The 20,518-nt window shown below is 32.4% G+C and overlaps 3 protein-coding genes across 4 annotated transcripts in view; 2 read left to right on the forward strand and 1 right to left on the reverse strand.

Moving 5' to 3' along the window:
- The window catches only part of LOC140434449 (venom toxin OcyC11-like), a 57,630-nt gene extending 46,853 nt beyond the window's left edge, over nt 1-10,777 (forward strand). Inside the window, exon 4 of one of the 2 annotated variants that reach the window (XM_072522714.1) lies at nt 10,602-10,777. In XM_072522714.1, coding sequence (XP_072378815.1) covers nt 10,602-10,707 — 106 coding nt within the window. In that variant the 3' untranslated portion in view covers nt 10,708-10,777. Of the gene's footprint in view, nt 1-1,051; nt 1,224-10,601 lie in introns of those variants that run through there. The other variant, XM_072522713.1, reaches the window with a different exon arrangement.
- A 3,438-nt stretch (nt 10,778-14,215) lies between these two features.
- On the forward strand, nt 14,216-15,040 carry LOC140433653 (uncharacterized). The gene has a single exon (XM_072521633.1). It carries the CDS (start codon nt 14,216-14,218, stop codon nt 15,038-15,040), a length of 825 nt encoding a protein of 274 aa, XP_072377734.1.
- A 2,035-nt stretch (nt 15,041-17,075) lies between these two features.
- The window catches only part of LOC140433654 (uncharacterized), a 549,811-nt gene continuing 546,368 nt past the window's right edge, over nt 17,076-20,518 (reverse strand). The window contains exons 5-6 of the mRNA XM_072521634.1: nt 19,509-19,529; nt 17,076-17,150 (exon numbers count right to left, since the gene is read on the reverse strand). Of these exons, the coding sequence (XP_072377735.1) occupies nt 17,076-17,150; nt 19,509-19,529 (96 nt within the window). The remainder of the gene's footprint in view (nt 17,151-19,508; nt 19,530-20,518) is intronic.

Genomic DNA, 20,518 nt, shown 5'->3' on the forward strand with positions numbered 1-20,518 from the left:
TTTCAGTTTTGCAACTTTCTCTTCTAGTTCTAACATTTCGTGATCCGCATATATCTTATTTCATTTCATTCCATCTTTGGTATTGTAATAAAGGTGTTAGTTTGACTTACCTTGTGGAATACATTCTTGTACGTTTAATTCGGTGTCTGATAAATCCAATTCAGACTCTGAGTTATGATTAGCATCTTCATGTTCTAAGTTGCCAACAGACTCATCGGAATCTGAATCTTCATAATTTTCTTCCTCGTAGAGACGTTGCAAATGGTTTGCGTCTCTTTCGTAAGAATACATTGTTTTGCTATGCTCTAAAAACAATACACCGCAAATTTTGTTTGTTTGTTTGTTGTACTTTCATAAAAAAAAACTTACATTAAGGAACGGGTTGGGTCTGAGAGAACGAAAACAGATATATCATCGACACTATTGCTTCAATGCGCATTCGTAACTGAGGGATTATAGTAAGTGAGGGATTCGTTATGTCGACGAAACGTAACTAGACCGCCAGGACCGTACTTAGACTCGCTGACCGAATAGAGATATTAGAAGAACTGAATGGGCCTGACAGACCCAACACGTGCACCGCAGGGTTAAGTCATATTCTGGGTTTTTGGGTTGGTATTTTCTAAAAGTTTATTTAAAATCCTTTACAAAAGGCATATAATTAATTAAAGGATCCTTATAAAGGATTTTAAATAAACTTTTATGATTAATGGTAATTAGCCAACTACAAAAATTTCATTTTCCTTGTTGATATTTTTGTTATTTCAGTCACTACTTCTTTAGAAGATGTTAGTCTTATTACTTTTTCTACTTTAACTGGTTTTAACAGTTTTGACTAAATAGACTTTATCAAATTTGATATATTACCAAAAACTTTAAATTAAAAATAAAAAGGAATAATTCTTTTTTATTTGTTTTTATGACTCTCCTATAAAGTAGTTATCCATATGTTTTTGTTAATGTAAAATAAAAAGCTCCCCTATTTAGTTTTACTCGTGTTATTATCTTTTAAATTACTACATTCAAATACCAATTCTAACAACTTTTACAGATGTGCGGCAATAGCGGCCCGTCCACCATGCAAGGTTGTAGATGGTGATAAGACTAAATTGTACCCTGAGTGTTGTCCCAAATTCTGGTGTCCAGAAAAGAGTCAATAAAGCAATCAAAAAAATAAATGATATTATTTTTTGTTATTTCATAATTAAAATTTAAAAAAATAATAGAGCCATTTTATTTCTAGACAAATTTGATATTATAACTTTGTAAGAACTTTCCAATTTTTTAAGATTTAATTAAGAGGATATTTATTTTGTATGAAGTATAAAATACGTGACCTAGTGGCGGACACGATTAAAGTTACATTAGCTGATAGTACAGTAGGAATCCTGTACTAAGACGTGGAAGTGAATATAGAGTATATATACTAGAGAATATAAATCCTGGAGCAGACTTGAAGACAGACCACGTTTCACTGGTGGGAGTATTTCGAGTAAAACTCAAAACAGTGCAGAAAAGGAAAGCACAATCATACGATCTACGTATTTTGAAAGTCTTTGATACGAGAATGAGAGTCCAAGCCACGTTAAACGAGCAAGTGACTGCACTTAGAGACGAATCGAACGAAGAAGGAACGATCAAATATATTACAGAAATAGTGCAAAATGTAAAGGATAAACACTTAAAGACCGATAGATTAATGAAGAAAAATCATGGATGACAGATAAGATCCTTAAACTAATGGACGAGAGAAGAGAAGCCAACAATGACCCAGACAAATATAAAACCATAAATATATTAATAAGAACGAAAATCAGAGAAGCGAAAGAAAAAGAAGCCAGGGAAAGATGCGAAGAAATTAAGACTCTACAGTCAAAGTACGATAGTTACAATGTAGATAAGAAAGTTAAAGAACTCATAGGTGAACCAAGACGAAGGCAGAAAGGAAATATAACTGATTCTAACGGAAACATCATCTTGGATAAACGGAGTAAAATAAGAACGTGGAAACAATATCTAGAAAAACTATTTAAAGACCAAAGAGATAACACCTTTGACCTAGAAAAAGAGGTAAATGATGGTCCAAGCATATTACAGCAGGAAGTTTACTCTGCAATAACACAGTTAAAAGATGGCAAAGTGGCGGGCCCTAATAATATACAAGCAGAACTACTCAAACTAATCAATACATTGGACAACGAATCAATAGCAATAATCGCAAAGATATTCAACAACATATACAACTCTGAAAAAATACCAACAGAATGGCTAAAATCTGAGTTTATTGCACTCCAAAAAAAAAACCAGGAGCCAAAAAATGCGAAGATTACCGTACTATAAGCCTCATGAGTCATCTCCTAAAACTGTTCCTAAAGATAATTCATAAGAGAATCTACAAGCTGTGTGAAAGTCAAATTTCCCCCAATCAGTTCGGGTTCACAAATGGTGTTCGTACTAGAGTACTTGTTCTCAGTACAAGTCTTATTTCAGAGATGCAGAGACGTCAACTGAGGCATATACGCATGTCTGGTTGATTACGAGAAAGTGTTTGATTGAGTACAGCACGCCAAGATGATGCAAATACTAAAAGAAACAGGAATTAACAACCAAGATCTGAAAATAATTAGAAGTCTCTACTGGAATTAGACAGCAAATCTCAGAGTTAAAGGTGAACACACTGACTATGTGAAAATCATGCGTGGAGTGAGGCAAGGCTGTATTTTATCTCCTCTAATCTTCAATTTGTACTCTGAAAGAATATTTATCGAAGCTTTGCACGAAACTGAAAAAGGTATTCTACTAAATGGTTGCCGGCTAAACAACATCAGATATGCAGATGACACCATACTATTTGCGGACAATTTAGAAGATCTACAAGTTCTTATGAACAAAATCACGTATTACAGTCAACAATATGGACTCAATATAAACGTTAAGAAGACAAAGTCTCTACTGAAATCAGACAGAAAATCTCAGAGTTGAAGGTGAACACACTGACTATGTGAAAATCATGCGTGGAGTGAGGCAAGGCTGTATTTTATCTCCTCTAATCTTCAATTTGTACTCTGAAAAAAAATTTATCGAAGCTTTGCACGAAACTGAAAAAGGTATCTTACTAAATGATTACCGGCTAAACAACATCAGATATGCAGGTGACACCATAGTATTTGCGGACAACTTAGAAGACCTACAAGTTCTTATGAACAAAATCACGTATTACAGTCAACAATATGGACTCAATATAAACGTTAAGAAGACAAAGCTTATGATAATTAGCAAGAAAAGAATAACAGAAGGTCAACTCTACGTCAACCAATCCCCTGTAGAAAGAGTGACGCACTACAAATACCTCGGCACCATAATAAATGAAGAATGGACCAGCAACCAGGAGATTAGAGCACTCATCGGAAAAGCTAGATCCACCTTCAATCGGATGGGGGCCTTCTTCAAGAGTCACAACCTCTCTCTTGATACAAAAGTAAGAATGCTGCGATGCTACGTCTTCTCCGTCCTTTTTTATGATGTTGAATCGTGGACCTTAAACGAAGGTATGTGCAGAAAACTGGAAGCATTTGACATGTGGCTATATCGGAGAATGCTTAAGATTCCGTGGACTGACCAAGACAAAAATGAGGAAGTCCTCAGAAGAATGAATAAGAACCGAGAGGTACTGAACACCATCAAATCTCGAAAGTTACAGTTCTTCAGACATTTTATGCGAAATTAATCCAGTTATGCTCTCCTTCACGCCATTCTGCAAGAAAAAATATTTGGAAAACGAGTCTAGAAAGAAGAAGAACATCTTGGTTAAAAAATCTTAGAATCTGGTTCAATACAACATCTGTGCAGCTTTTCCGCGCTGCTGCAGATAAGATAAAGATTGCCATGATGATCGCCAACATTCGTAACGGATAGGCACATCAAGAAGAAGAAGAATACTGTATATAGGGTGTTTCAGAAAGGTATGTCATAAATTAAATCACGCATTCCGGGGACAAAAATAAATTGAATAAATCCAAGTTACCTTAGTACAAAAGTTACACATAAAAAGTTACAGCCCTGTGAAGTTACAAAATAAAATTTTTTTTTTTCATTATCTCTTAAACTACTTGATATTTTTTAATAAAAATGGATTCGTTACTTTCTTGTTCTAAAAACATTTTCATACAAAAGAAACAACAAAATCTAAGCGCACAGAAAAATTTTAAGGGGTGTGTGCAGCCCCAAATCTCCCCAAACTTTTGAGTATGTTCAAATCAAATGAATTTTGTGGCAATATTAGTTTAACACAATATTTTTAAAAATTTTTTGCCTTCTATCACTTTTTTCAAAAAACAGTTTTTATTGAGTTACAGCCTTTTCATTAAGCTTTAAAAAATTACGTGCAACTAAATTAATGGCTTAAATGAATTAACAAGTACAAAAAATGTCTATAACCTCTGTAAATATGATATTACAATAAATGTTTAAAATGACCCCCATTTTCTTCAATACACATTCGGTATTGTTTTAATAAGGAAAATCGAATGCGCTAAAAAATCATAGTTTTCTGAAGAAATTGATTTGCAGCTTTAATTATTCTAACCCTCAATTGTTGTTCGTCCTCTATTGTTACATAATACACTTTCTCTTTCATAAACCCCCAAAATCAAAATTCCATGGGGTTAAAACCTGGACTTCTGGGTGGCCAAGAAATAGGTGCGTCACGACCCCTTCCAATCCACCGACCAGGATACTGCCTGCAAAGGTATTCCCGGACTTCATTACTGTAATGTGGTGGAGCGTCATCTTGTAGAAACCACATATTTTGCCTTATTGCAATATTCACTTCTTCTAAATACTCTTGTAAATCGTTTGCCAAGAACTGCAAATAATTATCACCATTTAAATTATTGGGAAGAAATACTGGGCCTATTAGATTGTTATCCACAATTCCTGTCAAAACATTAATTTTGAAAGTCCTTTGGTGATGAGTCGTTTGTTTGGCGCGAGGATTTTCGTCGGCCAAATGTGCTCGTTAAGATTTGTTAAGAAGCCAAAGTTTGTTATTCCATTTCTACGAAAGGTAGCCTTGTCGGTAAACACAATATTTCTAATATATATTATTATAAATAATTTATAAATATATATTTCTTATAAATAATTTCTAATAAAATTAACATTTCGAGTGTTTTCCATTAACAACCAATTGCAAAATCCAATCCTTTTAGGATAATCTTCAACCAATAACTCTTGAACTGTTGTTAAGTGATAGGGTTTAAGCAGCTGACCCTTCAAACGCCCCCAACCCTTACGTGAGGAACATTAGTTAAGCAGCTATTACCCCTGTACTTGTTCCAGGGACTCTTCAATGATTTCTAAAATGTCTTCATCAGTTGCATCCATTATTGGACGACCACTATTGTCAGCAACTTGTTGTTGGAATGTACCCGTTTCCCGTAAACAACGATCAATGGTCAGAAATAATCGTCTATCGGGTGTATTTCGATTGGGGTATTTTACTACATAACGCCTTGCGGCTGCTGCACTATTTCCTTGATATTCAACTACGATAGTCCCGATAGTTTATTGAAATCACAATTTAATCTGATCCAACTTACCCAAAGTTAAATGCATATGTGCTATTTCCTGAAATGTGTAGGCCATTGTAATATCAAAATTTTTAATATTAATCTTATTCACACAATAAATAAAAGCTTCAAATTATTGACTATTATTGATGGAACTGTTTGTAATTATTGTATCCGTAGAAACTAATTGTAATTTTATGGCCAACTTGGAAAAAACTAGTTTTTCGAAAAAGTAATGAGAGGCAAAAAAGTTTTAAAAATAATGTGTTAAACTAATGACGCCACAAAATTTATTTGATTTGAACGTACTCAAAAGTTTGGGGGGATTTAAGGGAACATCCCCCTTAAAATTTTTCTGTGCGCTTAGATTTTGTTGTTTCTTTTGTATGAAAAATGCTTTCAGAACGAGAAAGTAACGTGTCCATTTTTATTACAAAATGTCAAGTAGTTTAGGAGATAATGCAACAAAAAATTTTATTTTGTAACTTCAAACGGCTGTAACTTTTTTTTGTGTTCACTTTTGTAATATGGTAAGTTGGATTTAATCAATATATTTTTGTCCCAGAAATGCGTGATTTAATTTATAATAAACCTTTTTGAGACACCCTGTATATACTGTGGTTGCATTGATAGGGTATTAGTAGATCATGTTTTGCCTCTAATGCTGGGTGAAAAGCCATTCAAGTATTAAATGTAGAAAAATCTTTTCAGATCATTTAGTAAAATAATCTTTTTCCAATAAAAGAAAATTATGCTACAGTGATAGCAAATTGAAGGTGACGTATAATATATTACGACTTAGGGAAAAACTTCGAAATATAAAACATAAACAAACAGAATACAGAGACTTGCAAACCATATTAAGACAAGAGACCAAAGCTGCTAAAGAAGAGTGGATAAAAAGAGAATATGAATAATTGGAAAAATTATGTCAAATACATGACATTTTAAAATACACAGGAAGGTTAAAAAAATTAGTGGAACACACAAAAGGTTACTTCCGATGACCATAGTCAATCTAACAACAAGAAATGATTTTGAAAAACGAAAAATTTAAAGACAAATTGACAATATATATTCAAGATACTCTTAAAGATAACGGGCTACAGAATGTATATTATAAAGGTAACGTGTCTTTAACATCAGAAATCATGAAATTTAAAATAATATATGACTTAAAATATTGTCAAAAACGGTATATCTGTTAGAAATTAATTGAAACTTGAAAATGAAAAAAATATTCATCTACTTATCAAGCGAAAAATATTAAGATCACTCACAGTTTGGTTTCAGAAACGCTTTTGCTTATTTCGTCGATAAACAAGAGCTTTTAGTTGAGTAGATTATAAGCTGATAGAAATCCTTTACAAAATCAAAGTTAATAAATATAATATCCGAATTATAAAGAATTTACATTGGAGGCCAAAGGAACTGGTACGAGTAGGACACTATACAACAGACCACATTGATATATGGCGGGGAGTTCTATAGGGTTGTGCAATATTACGTGTGTTATTCAACCTATATTCTAATTACATATTTAAGGACTCAGTAGAGACCTAGCAGAGCTAGATGTAATATTAAACCTAAGTATTTTGTCGAATTTGCATATGGTACTTGGTATTACTAATTATACCTGGTATATTTAGTTTTTTTATTGGTTGGAAAAATTTATTTTGATTAAGCCTAATTTTCCATGTTTTGGTTCAAAAATATATTTTTGTAACTGCTGTTTGGAGTTTGCTTATTGCCTCTGTACTATTGCCATCTATAGCTAAAATTGCAGTACAGTCTTATACAGGCATAATACTCGTATATGCCGTATACATTCATAATACATGTGTAAAGCAAATAAACGACAGGGCCAAACAAGCTACTTTGCAAAACTTTTACACCAATTTCTCTTATTATTGTTCTGAAGCTATTTTCTTGTGGCATTTTAAATTAATTTATATTTAAATGGGAATAAGCCACAATTAAAGGTTAAAATACGTTTATTGACGTTTCAATTTCCACTTCAGAAATCGTTCTCAAAATACAAACATTAGTAAATTAAACAAATTTTGTTTTTTGTTACTTAGTGAAAAATTCTTCTAATAATTTAATTTTATCTGACTCATCTATATTGACAATTCAGACATACCTTATACATTTTAAAGTAGAAGACTTTAAAATGATATTGCCAATATTGTTGAGTTGCGTTCCTGGGACGACTTTACTTATAAGATAGTTCATTCGATTACATGAAATCAACTTTAACTTGAGAATATCCGTCAGAAAAGATCATAACATGTAATTCGTCTTTAAAAAGACAAATACATGCCATGATGACAGTAAAATTCTCCTGTTAGTGATTCCATAGTAAATTATGAGGGAAAAACCAGGAAAAAAACCTCATAATACTATCCCGACATGGTAAGTATTTGATCGTGCATTTAGTTTACCTTCAATAAACACCAAATTCCGATTTTATATGTTTGTTATTTAAAAAACATAAATGATGTATTCTCTATATGTTACTGACTTACCAATACTGGTATTTTCCTTTTAATAACTTCCTCTTTCAATATGGGTAACCAGATCCTACTACATTCTGCCGAGGAATTCGCGACACAATTGGTCTCATTTAGCATAATTAGAGCCGCTTCTTTGATTTTTCTCTTTTTACCATCCGTTTCTTTTAGGACTATATTTGAATCATTCCATTGAACCCTATGTTCATTATCCCATGCGTGTTTACAGATTTGAGATCTATCAAATTCTCTATTTTTAATATAGGATTGATGTTCACTTATTCTAACATTTAATGGTCTTGATGTTTCACCTAAATAAAACTGATCGCATTCACAAGGTATTTTATAAATGCAATTCTTTGTCCTTTCTTGTTCATTGTTAGGTTTGGTTTTGGACAAGATAGATCTCAACGTGTTTGTTGTTTTGAATGTTGTTGAAATGTTAAATTTATTTCCTATCCTTTTAAGCTTTTCCGATAATCCTTTTATGTATGGTATTGTTATTTTTCTCGTATTATTTCTTGCATATGCTGTAGGATCTCGTTCTAAGTTGTTTTGTTCTATTCGATCGATTGTTGAAAATTCCTTATTTATAAACGATAAAGAATAATCATTTTTTAATAAAACAGATGTTAACAAATGTTTTTCCTCCAAGAACGAATTTTCGTTAGAATAAGTAATTTTGGCTCTATGGTATAAGGATTTAATAATTCCCTTTTTAATATTAATATTGTGATTTGATTTGAAATTTAAATATCTGTTGGTGTGTGTTGGTTTTCTATACACCTGAGTTTCGTATCCAGTATCGTTCTTAGAGATTACAACATCCAGAAAAGGAAATGTGTTATTATATTCCTTTTCCATGGTAAATGTTATTGTCTCTTCTTTATCGTTTATATCATTTAGGAATGTGTCCAACAACTCTGATCCATTAGGCCATATTGAGAATACATCATCTACATACCTCCACCATACTGAGGGTTTTAAATTTTGTTTAGAAATAATATTTGTTTCAAAATCTTCCATAAATATATCGGCTAATAATGGAGATAAACTAGAGCCCATTGCTAGTCCAAAACTTTGTTTATAGAATTCATTATTTAGTTGAAAGTATGTATTATCAGTACATAATGTTATTAACTCCATTATAGCTGATATATTTAGTCTTGTTCTAGTTGCCAATGTATCATCACTTTCTAATTTTGTCTTGACTATATTTAAAGTCTTATCTAATGGCACATTCGTAAATAAACTATTTATGTCAAAACTTACTAAAGTATTATTTGGATTAAATTCAATATTTGATAATTTATTTAAAAAATGTTGTGTATTTTTTATAAATGTGTCATTTTTATTTGCAATTGGTATTATTTTTATATTGACAATTATAATTTATTTATAATTGTCAATATAGATGAGTCAGATAAAATTAAATTATTAGAAGAATTTTTCACTAAGTAACAAAAAACAAAATTTGTTTAATTTACTAATGTTTGTATTTTGAGAACGATTTCCGAAGTGGAAATTGAAACGTCAATAAACGTATTTTAACCTTTAATTGTGGCTTATTCCCATTTAAATATAAATTAATTTCTCTTATGTTTGAATAGTCATTTTCTTGTAGTTTAAAAATGTCTTTTAGATATACAGGATTGTAAAATTTGCAAACATTTTTTAGCCATAAATGTTTCTAGTTTATTTATCAAACCTTCATCCAACAGTTTATCGAAAGCTTCACCAACATCAAGAAATAAAGTAGCACATACCCTCTTTGCTTATAATGATTTTTTAATGCCGTTTGTTATTCTACGGAATTGATCAGTTCTATCAATAGCGTGCTTATTCCTTAAGCAAAATTGATTATTCGGAATAAATTGTTTTCATACTTTTAAGCAGAAGAGTCTCGTTTACCTACTATATTACAGAAAGAAGTGATATCGGTCTGTACAAAGATACTTCATTGGGAGGTTTTTCTGGTTTATCAATTATTATCACTTCTGCTATATTTTATAATTTGGATACATACTTTAACCCAAACGTAGCATTAATCAGAATAGTAACTTTTACAGTAGCTTTATAAGGTAGGGTTTTTAGAACCTCGCCAGTGATTAAGTCATATCCTGTAGCTTTTTTGGGTTGGTGTTTTCTAAAAGTTTATTTAAAATCCTTTACAAAAGGTATATAATTTAATAAAGGATGCTTATGAAGGATTTTAAATAAACTTTTGTGATTGATGTTAATTAGCCAACTACAGGAATTCCATTTTCCTTATGGTTAATGTTTTCTGTTATTTCAGTCACTACTTCTTTAGAAGATATTAGTCTTATTACTTTTACTACTTTAACTGGTTTTTTGACAGTTGACCACATAGACGTTATTAAATTTTGAGATATTACGCTAAATGTAAAATTAAAAATGAAAAGCAATAATTCTTTTTTATTTTTTTTTCGAATTCTCATCCAAGTAGTAATTCATTATCTAATTCAATATATTCAAATATAAATTTTAACTTTTACAGATGTCCCTCAGCAGCGGCCCTTCCACCATGCAAGTTTGTAGACGGTGATCAGACTAAATTGTACCCTGAGTGTTGTCCCAAATACTGGTGTCCACCGAAAAACTGAGTCAATAAAGCAATCCAAAAAAATAAATGATATTATTTTCTATTATTTCATAATTAAAATTTAAAAAATACATACAGCTATTTCATTTCTCCTTAAATTTGATTTTATAACCTGGTAAGGACTTCCCAATATTTTATTCGAATTAAGAGGATATTTATCTTTTATGCAGTATAAAGTACGCGCCCTAGTGGTCGGACGCACCAAATTAACATTAGCTGATAGTCTAGTGGTAATTAATACTCTACATTCCCTTTTTAACAAGATATTAAAAGAAAAAAGAATCCCAAACAACTGGAAGGAATCCGTAACCGTTATCCTACACAAAAAAGGGAATAAAGAAGGGCCTGCGTAGCGCAAGCGGTAGGATGCTTGCCTCGCATGCCGGTGGTCCGGAGTTCGAATCCTACCGCCAGCAAGAACAACTAGACATTTTTAAAAATGTCTATAGGCCCCAGGTCGACTCAGCCTGAATAAAATGAGTACCTTGGGTAAAACCAGGGGTAATAATAGGCGGTTGAAGCGTAGCACTGGCCATGTTACCTTCCTTGTATACCGTAGGCCCTAGATATAGTAGACTACCCTGCTATACTCCCAAAGCCGCGAGCGGTATAAAACGGGAGACTATAATTATTAAAAGGGAATAAAGCAGATATAAAAAACTACCGTCCTATAACACTCCTCAATATAATGTATAAACTCTTAACAAAAATTTAAACCAATAGATTGACGACAAAATTCGACGGATACGAGTCGAAAGAACAAGCTGGTTTTAGAAAGGGATTCAGCACAAGTGACCATTTACTAAGTTTGAAAATACTTATAGAACGAGCAAATGAATAGCATATTCCTCTATATATAGCGTTCATAGATTTCGAAAAGGCTTTGAAAGGCAGTGAAAAGTTCTTTGATTAACAGCAGAATTGACCACATATATACGGAACTAATAGCCAATATATATAAGGAAGCCAAAACAACAATTAAAGTATATGAAGGAACAAAATCAATACAAATAAATAGAGGCGTGAGACAGGGTGACACAATATCACCGAAACTTTTCAATCGGGCTCTGGAAGATATTTTTAAAAGATTAGAATGGGAAGAAAAAGATATAAAAATTTTTGGACAACGCTTGAACCATCTAAGGTACGCTGATGACATCGCATTGATAACCGATAAAAAAAAATTATTTGAAATGATGAAAGAACTGGACGTAGAAGCTGGAACAATAGGCCTTAATATGAATTACAGCAAGACCAAAATCATAACAAATACAGATGAAGACATCACAATGAGGATCGGACAAGATGAAATAGAACAAGTTCAGGATTATGAATATCTGGGTCAAACTATAAAACTTAACAAAGAAAACCAAACAGCAGAGATAAAAAGACGAGTTAGACTGGCATGGGCGGCATTTGGCAAACTAAGCTACATTCTTAAAAACAAAATATATCTACAGCATCTTAAGATCAAAGTATACAATCAATGCGTGCCCCCTGTTCTCACTTATGGTTCCCAAACGTGGACATTTACAAAAGCAAACATGTACAAAATCATAATAACCCAAAGAGCAATGGAAAGACAAATGTAGCACATAAGACTAATGGATAAAAAGAGAAACGAGTGGAGAAGAGAGAAAACAAAAGTGAGGGATGTTAGACAAGAAGTTGCAAAATTGAAATGGAGATTTGCCGGAAACAATATAAGACAAAAAGAAGATCGATGGAACAAAATTGTTGGAGTTGGAGACATTTGGAATATAAACGAAGCAGAGGAAGGCCCCAAATGAGATGGGCAGATGATATCAAGAAGCACGTGGGCTCTAGTTGGATGACTAAAGCGACAGACTGAGAAGAATGGAAAAGATTGGGGAGGCTCATGTCCAAAGATGGACCGAAGAAAGCTAATTAGATAGAGATAGTCTAGTACTTATGGTAGGGATCCTGGCTTGTACTAAGACATAAAAGCGTACATGGAGTATACTGTACTGGTGTACTGTGCTTGCACTGATACGGTATTAGTAGATTGTGCTTCACATATACTATTGGGAGCAAAGGCATTTAAGTATTAAATGTCGAAAAGTCTTTTTAGGATATATTAGTGAAAAAACCTTTTTCCAACAAAAGAAAATTATGGTAAAATAGTAGCAAATTGAGGATGACATATTATATACTAAGACTTACGAAACAACTCCGAAAATAAAACACAAACAAACAGAATATAGAGACTTGCAAACCATAATACGACAAGAGATCAATGCTGCTAAAGAAGAGTGGATGAAAAGAGAACATGAATATCTGGAAGAATTTTTTATTATTAGCAAATTTTTTTTTGTTGATGGTCTAGCATTGACCAGCGTTTTATACCGTTATCCAAAAAAGTATATAGGGTAAATGCACCAGTTGTTAGCCATGTGCTAGTTATTGGCCTACTAATATGTTTTGATTAGAATTAGGAAAATGTTGGTATTTTGTTAATTCTAACTACATAGATGTCTCCTAAAGTATGACACATCTAGTTTCAAGGTAACCATTAAATTTTAGTCAGTATTCGATGTTGAATGAGACACTATTCTGTGCCGCTAGTTTGCAACCGAAATTTTGTTATTTACCTATAGAAACTTGTGTTGGTCGGTAAGTACTATATACTGCAATTTACTTTCTACTTCATATTTTATGTTTTTGTGAGAATATAGTCTATGTCCTGTTCCAAACTGCATAACGAATATAACGTTAATTATACCAATAACGTAAATTTTAAGGTGGCCAACTACTAATGCATGAAATTATCAATGTCTCAATTATTGGCCTAGATGGCCAATAACCGAAACATTAGATTTTGTAAGAATCTAGTGATTGACATATGTTAATAACTAGTGTTTTATATGTGGCCAATTACTAATTATTATAAATTGTTTTAGAAAATATGCCAAAACGATCTAAAACTGAAAACAATTATAAAAAAAAGTATTCCGAAGACGATGTTAAAAAAGCGTTAGAGTTAATTAAAAATGAGTGAGCGAGAAGCCTCAAGAATTTTTAATATTCCCAGAGCCACTATAAGTTACCGGAAAAGTGAAAAATTTCATTACAAAATAACCCATGGACCAGATCCATTTCTTTCGAAGGATGAAGAGGAACAACTGAAACTCTGGATTTTTCATTGTCAAAATCGAGGATTTCCTGTTCGTGTTGACGACATTAAGGACTCCGTTAAATCATTTTTAGAGAGTAACCCTAGAGTTAATGCATTTGTTGAAAATAGACCAGGTAGAACATGGCTATCAGCATTTCTAAAGCGCAATCCCAACATTTCGCTAAGGACTTCAGAAGGAGTGACATCAGCAAGTTCAAACATTAACCAAAGGGATATTACTAAATGGTTTGACAACATAAAATCTTATCTAAATAAAAAAGGACTTTCAGACGTTCTTCAAGACCCAACAAGAATCTTCAATGGTGACGAGACATGTTTTTATCTATGTCCCAAAAATAAAAAGGTTTTGGCTATGAAGGGTTCCAGAAACGTCTATGAAATTGAACATAACTCAAAGGTTAACTTAACAGTTATATTCACATTATCTGCAATAGGCAATATTTTACCTCCTATGATAACTTATCCCCATAAAAGATTGCCAAATGATATACTAAGTGCTGTGCCGAATTCGTGGGGTATTGGTTTAACTGAAAATGGTTGGATGGACAACAAAAACTTTTATGAATATATTGGAAATATATTTAACCCTTATTTAGATCGAAATAATATTACACGTCCGGTGATACTTTTTGTTGATGGGCATAAAACCCATTTAACTGTACAAACAACTCAACTTTGTACAGATTTAAAAATTATTTTAGTAGCGTTATATCCTAATGCCACGAGATTATTGCAACCAGCGGATGTGGCTGCATTTAAGCCTCTAAAAACTTTTTGGAACAAAGCTGTCCTTCAGTTTAGAAGAGACAACCCCCAAAAAGTGTTAACGAAAGTACAGTTTGCCCCTGTTTTAAAATCTGCTATAGATAGGTTAAATTCAGATGTTATCAGAAGTGGGTTTAAGGCATGCGGTATATTTCCTTGGAATTCTTCTGCTCTTGACTATTCAAAATATCTTGGGAAAGAATTTGAAACTGAAGATAATCTGGATGAGCACAATGATTTACCAACACTTATTGATCCAAATACAATAATTTCTTATAAACAATTTTGTGAAATAGTTGGCAATAACAAAATTAAAGAGCTATGTCCAAATAATTGTAAAACTCAATCTGATGATTACCAAATATTGAAACAAATCTTTTCAGCATTTACCTTTGTTATCTATGTGTACTAAATATTACAGAGTGAAAAGAAGGTATTAGATGTCAAATGTGTCTTAGAACATATCATGTAATTAGCATAACAAGATTCTATGGCGACACAGATCAAGTATATGTATGCAAATCTTGCCAAAATAAAAAATAAAAGTTTACTTTGACACGTGTTTTTTTGTGTGTCCACACTCATCACAAAATCCTTGCTTACCCAAACACCTACCTATCTATCTATTTTAACTTACAAATTATTTGGTAAAATATCTCTTTAAAAAATGATGGCCAATCACTAACACATATGGTGTCAATAACTGGAACAGGGTGGCCAATAACTGGTTCATTTGCACGTTTACAAAAGAACACATATAAAATATTTTCACACATGAAATATTAACGTAATAAAATTTTGCAATATGTAGAAATAATAATAAAATTCCATGGTGTTAAAAATAGTTACAATAGGCCACAGTGACAAAACATTTCATAGATATATCGACATGCTCTCCTTAAGAGGCCAATAACTGGTGCTCTTACCCTACTTTTTCCAAATTATCAAAAATAATTGACATTTTGGAAAAATCTTTCAAAGCATCATTTAAAATTTAATTTAATGTATGTGTCGCACAATGAATATAGTCTGCATGTGGCGCATGTTTCTTTATAAGTGCTTGTAACCCTCCATATGCACCCAACGTAAGTTTAGCTCTATCGTAACCCTGCCCTCTACACTTAGATAAGTCAATTCCATATTCTGTCAAAGTATTCAAAAGAGATTTAAGCCCTTTTGCACTGTAACCAACTACTGATGAACTTTAAAAAAGACTTAATTTTTTTTATTTCTTTAACTGCACACTCTTTGTTTTATGTTGTTTTGTGCACACTACTAGTGTAACGTATCGAAAAACTACACAAAGGTAGTCAGTTTTTGATAAGTCTTAAGTATATAAAGTAATCTTCATAAATGGAGCTTTTTCAATTTCTGAGAAAATTTTTTTTTTATTGCAGTACAAAGCAAGCTAATGATTTCATTTTGAATGATATGGCTACCAAAATGTATCTCACCTTTCAATTCTAAAATATATTCTTTTGAAATAGAGTCATAATTTGATATTCAACGTAAAATTTATAAAAAATTTCCAGATTCAGAATCATGGCCTCTTAAACATAAATTGCATGATGCTAAAGTAGTAAATTATAACATTAATTATAAGATGCAGTACATTTTGCAAAAAAGTAATTTTGCAGCTGATTTCACTCTATAGTAAAGTATCAATGGTATTACCTTGTAACCAACTATTGCAAGATAAAGCTACGTTAATATGTTGCTGTGAGTTTTCATGATCAAATAAACATTGTGGGAAATTACTTCTAACAAAAACACTGTTAACCATGCCGAACAGTATAATTTGCTTTGAAACTTTACTAACAACCAACAGAAAAGACAATATAGTTTGTTCAAAATATTAGAATAAGACAGCCATGGCCTTAAAATTTTTATACCTGCCTTATTTAGGTAGAAATTTTATTAAATTAAAAAACTCGTGGATTGTGGGGAAAAGCTCAGTTTGTGGGTATTTAGAAACTGCCCTCGTGGTTTAAATAAATCTAATTTAAAAATCATTTTTTGCTGCTACCAAAATTTTCTTGATCTTTCGAGAAGAAATTAAGAAATTCTTCACTCTTATGTGGATTTTCGATGTGATCTTTTTCCATTTTTGGAATCTCCGGCAGACTATGCGGTACAGAAGAATCTAAGAATAAAATAAAATTCAAGTTATAATATAATAATCTTTTTTTTAATCATAGGTGCCCTTTTACCTCACTGTAATATGCCTAAGCCCTCCAATAAGTTACAGATGACACTTGATGCGAATTGTTACACTAGTAGATAGAAACCTAGTACTTATCATTGCAATCTAAATCACTTTGGGAATCTGGTTAATGGAAAAAATAAGAAATTTTGGGCCTCTTCTTTAAAACTTCTTCTTCCTTTTTGGGTTTTAATGTTCTGTTTATAACTCCACTGAGGTACTCTTTTTCTTTCACTTATTTTTTTTACAACTTCAAAATATTTTCAGAATTTAAACGTTCTGAATCATTGACTGCACACATGAAATGAACTCTAATAAACTAAAGTCAAAAAATAGATTTTAATTGTTGAGAATCAGGTAGAAAACAGGGCAACGAAAAACCAAGGCTAAAAGGGCTGATTGGTATAGTTTACTACCAGTATTTAGACATCTTCCGCAATAAATCTATAAAGCGAATATCTCAAAGATCGTAGAAAAGCACTCTTTAACGGTTCACGTCGGAAAAGAGAAACAGAAAATATATACAGTGAAAAGAACAGTGAATACGGTTGGCATCCCATGTTAGTGAGAAATTAATCAATATTTACTTTTTGATAACTGCCCCAATGAAGTGTGTCTCGAGATCAGGGTTTAGGCAAGTTTTGTCCACCAATGTTGGCGGTCAAATTTTAGTAAGTTGGGTAATTTATACAATGATAAAAATTCCATCGGAGATCGGATTAGCCAAGCGGGCTGGGCGGCTGGCTTCTCCTTCGCTTCAATGCGAGAGATGTCAGTTCGATTCCCGGCTCGGTATGCAGAAAACAAAAAGGCTAACGCAGCAGTTTAAAATTCTAAAATGAATCTGCGGCTTAGTCTAGAATATGCTGGTATCTGATCGGCCTATGGTGGAGCAGTACGGCAAGAGATAAGGGCTTGCGGCTAGGTGATACTCCTCCATAGATCCCTACCGGAAGGGCGTCGAACGCCTAAATACCGGGTATATATATATATATATATATATATATATATATATATATATATATAAAATTCCAACACAACTTCGTTGGACTACTCCATAGTACAATTACCACGGCACTGACCGTACCTATCTCTAGTTATGTCTGAGGGTTTTATAGGGTAAGTAAGTGCTACAAAATTTCTTTGAACAGTATTAATTTATCGACAAACAACAGAACTGTATGCGCTGGCCATAAATAAATAGTTTTGTCCTATCCCAGGGGTCGTAAACCACAAATATTAAAGGTAAAAACGGCACTTCACGTTGGGTTGGTTCACATTTTTATATTTTCTCTTTTCATATTATGTATTTTTTATTTCTCTTCGCCGGTACGGAACGCTGCTTTACGTTCTGTAAGATGATCATCTTCATCATTGGCTTTTACAACGCTTCGTAAGTTTTTGCCGCGTTTACTATTGCCTTCCATTGATTCCGATCCTGTGCTATTATTTCCCATGGCCTTACTTCCATCTTCTCCAGGTCTTCCCTGACTGCGTCTTTCCACCTTTTTCTAGGCCTTCCTGTCGATCTTCTACCATCTGGTCTTTCCCAAAACACATTGCTAATCAGTCTGTCGTCATCACTCCGTACCACGTGGCCTGCCCATCTTAATCTATTGGCTTTTATGTATCTTACGATGTTTCCTTTCCCGAAGAGAGTCTCTATTTCATTGTTGTATCTGCTCCTCCATTCATTTGTCACGCTGTCCCTGCAAGGACCATATATAATTCGCAGGATTTTGCGTTTCCATACTAATAGCTTATTGATTTCTTTCTTTCTCAATGTCCATGTTTCACTTCCATATGTCACTGCTGGCCGTATTATGGTTTTGTACATTTGGATTTTGGCACGCCTTGAGAGAAGCTTTGACTTCATTAGATGTTGAATGGCAAAGAATGATTTATTCCCCGCCAGTATTTGTATTTCAACCTCCCGTTCTCCTGTGTTTTCACTGGTAATTGTTGCTCCTAGGTATTTAAATTCTTTGACCACCTCAAAATTATGATCGTTTATGGTAATGTTTTGTCTTATTCTCTGTCGTTTCTTTTTTGATACGACCATGTATTTAGTTTTTTCTTCGTTTATTTTCAGTTCTGTTAGATCGTACCTTAATAAGTCGTTTTCATTTCTCGGTATAGTCATCCAAACCAAATCGAGTAAAAATATTATGAAAGCAATAAAATTAGTCTTTGTATTGGAATTAAGCGCCTCACAAAAGCGGCGAACAATTATTTCTGTTGTAAACCCTTTAAAAACGTGACTATACGTCCTAATAGTAAAATTGTGAAATTCTTTGTTTATTTTTTTTTATTTGTATTTTTGTTTCGACATGTTGGTGGCCCGTGTACGTCGGAAACCCCATATAATTGATAGGCCTGATATGGCAGTAGCTACGCCCCTGCTTCGTTCTCTTGAATGTTTTAGTTGTTTAAGTATTGTCGAAGATGTATTGATATTAATGTTAATAATAAGTGTTTGTAATGTTTTACGATCTTCTTGATAATTGTTAATAGAGCTTTATTATTATTAAGTTTGTTGAAGTGTTTTGTTCTTCATAGATAATAGAAGAAAGAAATAAAAGGAATACAATAGAGGAACGATTACAGTATTTTTCGAAAAAAATGCTATACACACAACTAAGTTTATGTTTTAAAAGTAAATAATTTAAAAACTTACCTCTGATTTTTCAGAAATAACCTGCAACAAAAAAATACGTAAATAAAATATATATGTAATGCATTCTTTATTTGAAGCTCTCTAGTAAGCATATCAATAATAAATTTGGGCAGAGCTAAAATTTTTCTCTTTGTATGTTTGTACTCCAGTCGTCAGAGAGAAAATTGCCACTGAACCTTTAAAAATCATATAAACAAGTTGCATTTTGCTGAGAATGTCAATTTTCTTTCTCTTCTCTTTCTTTCTTTCAAAAAAAGTTTACTACTTCTATTCCTCAACTTCCTGCTAAAACGTCCCATCGTAGGGGGGAAACGGAAAAAATCGATTTGCCAAAAATCTGTACACCGTAGAAAAAATGTTTTAAATAAAAAACGTAGCTTAGATACTTTTAAACGAAAATGTATATTAACAAATATTTCCAGATGGATAGCGTCAGTAGTATCATATATATGCCAAAAATCATAATTTAAAAATAAAATTGACCTTTTTTGAAATTTATGTCATGCATATAAACATATACATAAACGAAATTTAAAATAACAATCATTATATTTGTCTCTTTCATCTCTACGCCCATGACTATATGTAGTAAATATTTAGTGATAAATAAAATAGTTTGTAAAATTAAATAATGTATACAATTAGCGAAACAATATTAAAAAATATATTATGATTTCTCCATTCTTTGATTTTTAAAACCAAAGTGACAAAAATCAGAACATAATAATTAAAAAAATATATTCCCTCATTGGGATCGAACTCGCGACTTCTGTAAGTAATAAGGTGGCTAATCAATGTCATTATTTGTCAAGAACATAATGTCATTTTTTTGGTTTTATTTTGTGTTTGTGTTTATTTATTTATTGTATTCCAAAAATGGAAAGGTTATTACGAATCATAGAAGGTCCAGGAAGAATATTTATTTGCAAAAGACTGACCAAATGTATATATCTATACCCGGTTCACAATTTGTTGATAGCTCACTACAAGTTTAACCCTAATTAGAAAAC

This window comes from Diabrotica undecimpunctata, chromosome 2 (genome assembly GCF_040954645.1).
Source record: "Diabrotica undecimpunctata isolate CICGRU chromosome 2, icDiaUnde3, whole genome shotgun sequence".
Taxonomy (NCBI): domain Eukaryota; kingdom Metazoa; phylum Arthropoda; class Insecta; order Coleoptera; family Chrysomelidae; genus Diabrotica; species Diabrotica undecimpunctata.

What these genes read in the sequence shown, in the direction of transcription:
- LOC140433653 (XM_072521633.1), top strand. Translation starts at nt 14,216, where the DNA reads ATGAAGGGTTCCAGAAACGTCTATGAAATTGAACATAACTCAAAGGTT.